Here is a 5,000-nt window from a genome sequence, read left to right on the forward strand (position 1 = left end):
CTATCTATCTATCTATCTATCTATCTATCTATCTATCTATCTATCTATCTATCTATCTGTCTGTCTGTCTGTCTGTCTGTCTGTCTGTCTGTCTGTCTGTCTGTCTGCCTGGCTGGCTGGCTGTCTGTCTATCTATCTATCTATCTATCTATCTATCTATCTATCTATCTATCTATCTATCTATCTATCTATCTATCTATTTGTCTGTCTATTTGACTATATAACTGTCTGTATGTCTTTCTGTCTATCTATCTGTCTGTTTGTCCGTCTATCTATCTGTCTATCTATCTATCTATCTATCTATCTATCTATCTATCTATCTATCTATCTATCTATCTATCTATCTATCTGTCTGTCTGTCTCTCTGTCTGTGTATCTATCTATCTATCTATCTATCTATCTATCTATCTATCTATCTGTCTGTCTGTCTGTCTGTCTGTCTGTCTCTCTGTCTATCTATCTATCTATCTATCTATCTATCTATCTATCTATCTATCTATCTATCTATCTATCTATTTGTCTGTCTATTTGACTATATAACTGTCTGTATGTCTTTCTGTCTATCTGTCTGTTTGTCCGTCTATCTATCTATCTATCTATCTATCTATCTATCTATCTATCTATCTATCTATCTATCTATCTATCTATCTATCTATCTATCTATCTGTCTGTCTGTCTGTCTGTCTGTCGGTCTCTCTCTCTGTCTGTGTATCTGTCTATCTATCTATCTATCTTCTTGACATTAAGCAAATTCTTGTCCTAAATCTATGCAGTTGTATGAGTTTATGGCATGTACAGTATAATTTGCCTGCAGCCTGATTTTCTGTCCTGAGTTAAAATGTAGGCATTGGATCCTGACGCTAAAATACCAGAATCCCATGTTATCAGTGTTAAGTATTGTTATGAATGTAAAGATTTAACAGAGATTTCCTTCATTAAATCAGCATGTACAATTACAGTAACTATAATTACAGTAAAAAAAAAAAACAGCTTTCAAATGCCTCTGGTCACATGTACGCATGCATGAATAGTTAAATAAACATGCAGAATATTCTGGAAGTCTAAGCTCGATGTGGTTTCTATAAAAGCCATGCTTACAATCAGAAAGTGAGAAAGCGAGCACTTAGAAAAAGCCATTTGCTTGAACTGAGTGAAATTCATTCACGTTAATATGCTTCCAAAGGTTTCACATCGGTTTGTTTTTCTCCACTGCTAGGTTTTAAATGCAGAGTAAAGAAACCCAAAGGACCCAGAGACCCGCCTTCACAATGGAACCGACCAGAGAGATGAAACTATCACAACAACAACGACGTGGTCTAAAGAGCTACATATTCTGCATTTCTTTGGTCTATGGAATTATTTTTGTTTTATTATAGAGGTGATGGTCTGTAGATGTCTGTGTGAGGGTATGGGAGCTCGAGTCCATTGCAAATGTAATGTATATGTTTTAATTTATTGTAATAAATGTGTCGTCTGGATTGTACAACAGAGTGCTGCTGTGATACACTGCGCTGACCAGTAGAGGGCGCTGCTGAGGTTTAGTTTGAATACTTCATGAGCTACGAGCAGGTAAACTGGGTCACCTGAATAATGGGGGCACTTGTATTGATAGATTAGCTTTTGTACCACGTTTTATAAAAAATAAAAAAAAAAATCTAAATTTTATGGGTACATTATAGGTATAATTTAACCCAGAGGATTTTAATGGAACCTTCTGGAAGAAATTGCAGCTGTAGCGACTGACCTGTGACTCTGCTGCGATTAAATTTCTGCCAGCGAGTTTAAGCCCAGATTCTGGGACTGGATGAAAGCAGGAGCTCATGCACATTAAATAATAACAAAAAAAATCATAATTTAGGTAGACAGAAAGAAAGAAAGAAAGAAAGAAAGAAAGAAGCTGATTGATTGTAATGAACTCATGGATCCTGAGGAAAATTGCAGAGTAACTGTAATAAGATGCAATGTAATTTATAAAAATAAATAAATAAATAAAAATTAATTGTAAAATTAAAATTGAGGTAGCATTTAATTGTGTAATATTTAAAAGTCTGTTGCATACAATTTAATAAGCAATTACTGTAAATTTGATTTTTTTTAAAAATAAAGAAATTAAAAGATGTATACTAAATAATAAAGATGTAAACTAAATATTTTAGGGATTTTTTTATTTATTTGCTTTTAAAAAGTTTGGTTTAATAAACAGCATAGAATACAGAAAAAAAGATAATATTTATAAAAAATATTTTTGATCATTAAATTGATGATAATTTTTAAATAATACAGTTTATTGTCAAATAAATCATTAAAGTGAGATGTGTACAGTTTGTGGTAAATAATGAATAAATAATTCGAAAATTCAAATAAATAAGACTCATTTTTAAATAATTTTTAAAAAAACAATAATTTTTTAAATGGAATTTAAATAAGCAATAATATAAAATAATAAAAGTTAATTTAATTACAAAATTTGAAGAGAATTTTTGGCTTAAGAAAAAGTGAAATAAAAAAAATTATTTCATAATTTTATTGAATTCAAATAAAGGATATTAAAATAAATAAACTATAAGACAAGCACACAATCCTTGCAATAATAGTGCAATAATCTGAGATTACAAGACGAAAAAAAAAAAAAATACTTTGAGGATATTAATATAATATTCAAAATAATAATCAAAGTTTACCGGAGTGATAATGTGGAGGTTGAGCTGCAGAGTAATGAGAGGTGTTATATAAGGTAGAAGCTGTGAAATATTGTTTAATATACTCCTCAGCTATAGCGGGTCAGATGTGTAGATAACGCAATAAGCAGACAATCCTGCGGCTGTTGGATGTAATTGTTTCTCAGCCAATAAACAAAGACAAACATTTATTGCTATAAAAAAGCTCTGGCGCTTTAATTGTGACTGCACAGAGAGCTGCGTTTCATTTCTAAAATGTGAGCGGACGTGCACGGGGGTCACTCGGGCTCGAAAAAAGGAAATAAATAAATAATTAAATAAATAGGAATGGAAAGCGTGCACGTCTTTGGTAAAGAAAGCCTGCCATTACGTGAAATGATACTTCAGTGAGTGTTTAGCATTATGGCTTTTTGAATGGAGGAGCGCTAGTTGCCTCTTTTTCTCTTTGTTCTGCTGAATGTGTGTGTGTGTGTGTGTGTGTGTGTGTGTGAGAGAGAGAGAGAGAGAGAGAGAGAGAGAAGTAGAGAGTAGCACGCAGGGGTTCAACTAATGACGGTTCTGATAGCACTGTGCCTGTAGGGTGTGTGTGTGTGTGTGTGTGTAGTTTGATGTCCTCTGGGTTCCTCTGGCTGGGTAATCCCATTCACTACATGCTAATGTGAAACTAGAATCTAATGACCTTCTGCCATGGCTTTTCAACCTCACCCTACAGCAACACCACCCCCTCATACACACACATACACACACACACACACACGAGCAACCGATTGTCAAGAGACCCATTCCTCTTAAAGTTACGAAGATACAAACCACAAAAACAGTACAGTATGTTCTTCTTTTATATTTATATAATCCATCTGAAACAGCCAGCGACAAACGGACAGCCCGTCGTGTCATCTTCACTGTACACGCCACGGCACACGGGAAGTTAACACAACCCGGGTCAAGTTAACACAACGGCAGGGTGGCCTGCTGTATTTCACTCTTCAGAAGACTTCCTGGTGTTCATCAGCACGCTAAAAATCGATAAAGTGAAAAGCGTGGTAAAAAGCATTTACTGTCCCGCTTGTAAACTCATTCATCAAACTCTGCCCCTCTCCTGGCGCTGACAGAACACACAGTGTTCCAGGAGACAAAGCGACCCCGTTGTCCTCCAGGGGGTGAGGAGCTCACGCTGGTCCTCGGGCTGTTCTCCGTCCAGGAGAAGAGAGGAGCCAGTGTTCATCCGAGCGCGTGGATATTGATCCACTCAGTGCCATGTTACTCCCCATCTGTTTGGGCCAGGGCCACGTTCCCGCCGTCCCGCTGCTCCCGCCACCCGTAGCCATGGAGACCCATCCATTTATCCGCCTGGATTACCGCAACCCGAAGAAGTTTGTTTAGCTGTTTTGTTATTTGTCAGGGGTTTTTCTTTTTCTTTTTTATCTGAATGCGATTCCATTAGCGGTTACACAAAAAGCCAGTGTTGTGTTGCGGACTTGACCTTAAAGGAATACTCAGCGTGAACTTTACCTACGGCATCTGCAGCATGTGTCCAGTTATGTGAGAAAAGTATTTCTAAGCTCTTGGAACAATACGGGAAGCTGGGGTGGTGTCAGTCCATAGTATTTGTAAGAAAAAAAGCTGCATGAACCTAGGAAAAGAACAGAAAATGTACACCGACCAGGCATAACATTATGACCACCTGCCTAATATTGTGTTGGTCCCCGTTTTGCTCCCAAAACAGCCCTGACCCGTCATGCACTGTGACACCTTCCTATCAGAACCAGCATTAACTTCTTCAGCAACAGTAGCTCGTCTGTTGGATCGCATCACACAGGTCAGCCTTCGCTTGTGCACCAGTGTTCCTTCCTTGGACCACTTTTGATAGATACTGACCACTGCAGACCAGGAACACCCCGCAAGAGCTGCAGTTTTGGAGATGCTCTGATCCAGTGGTCTAGCCATCACAATTCGGCCCTTCGTCAAACACAAATCCTTACGCTTGTCCATTTTTCCTGCTTCTAACACATCAACTTTGAGGACAAAATGTTCACTTCCTGCCTAATATATCCCACCCACTAACAGGTGCCATGATGAGGAGATCATCAGTGTTATTCCCTTCACCTCTCAGTAGTCATAATGTTATGGCCGATCGGTGTGCATTCAGAGTTATTTCCAGTTTATTATTATAGCGCTTTAACAGTAGACACTATCACCAAGAAATTTTAAAGAAATATATAAAAATAGGATATTATTATTTATTTATTTAAATGTAGCCCTATTGAGCAATCCCAGATGTGATGAACATGAGGAAAAAACCCTGAGACAATATGAGGAAGA

The 5,000-nt window shown here is 37.2% G+C and overlaps 1 protein-coding gene across 2 annotated transcripts in view; it reads left to right on the forward strand.

Annotated features, from left to right (window-relative positions):
* The window catches only part of ptpn18 (protein tyrosine phosphatase non-receptor type 18), a 38,389-nt gene extending 36,576 nt beyond the window's left edge, over nt 1-1,813 (forward strand). For both annotated transcript variants that reach the window (XM_058389721.1, XM_058389720.1), the window contains exon 17: nt 1,217-1,813. In XM_058389721.1, the coding sequence (XP_058245704.1) occupies nt 1,217-1,290 (74 nt within the window). In that variant the 3' untranslated portion in view covers nt 1,291-1,813. The remainder of the gene's footprint in view (nt 1-1,216) is intronic.
* Nucleotides 1,814-5,000: the final 3,187 nt, after the last annotated feature.

Source organism: Hemibagrus wyckioides, linkage group LG05 (genome assembly GCF_019097595.1).
Source record: "Hemibagrus wyckioides isolate EC202008001 linkage group LG05, SWU_Hwy_1.0, whole genome shotgun sequence".
NCBI lineage: Eukaryota > Metazoa > Chordata > Actinopteri > Siluriformes > Bagridae > Hemibagrus > Hemibagrus wyckioides.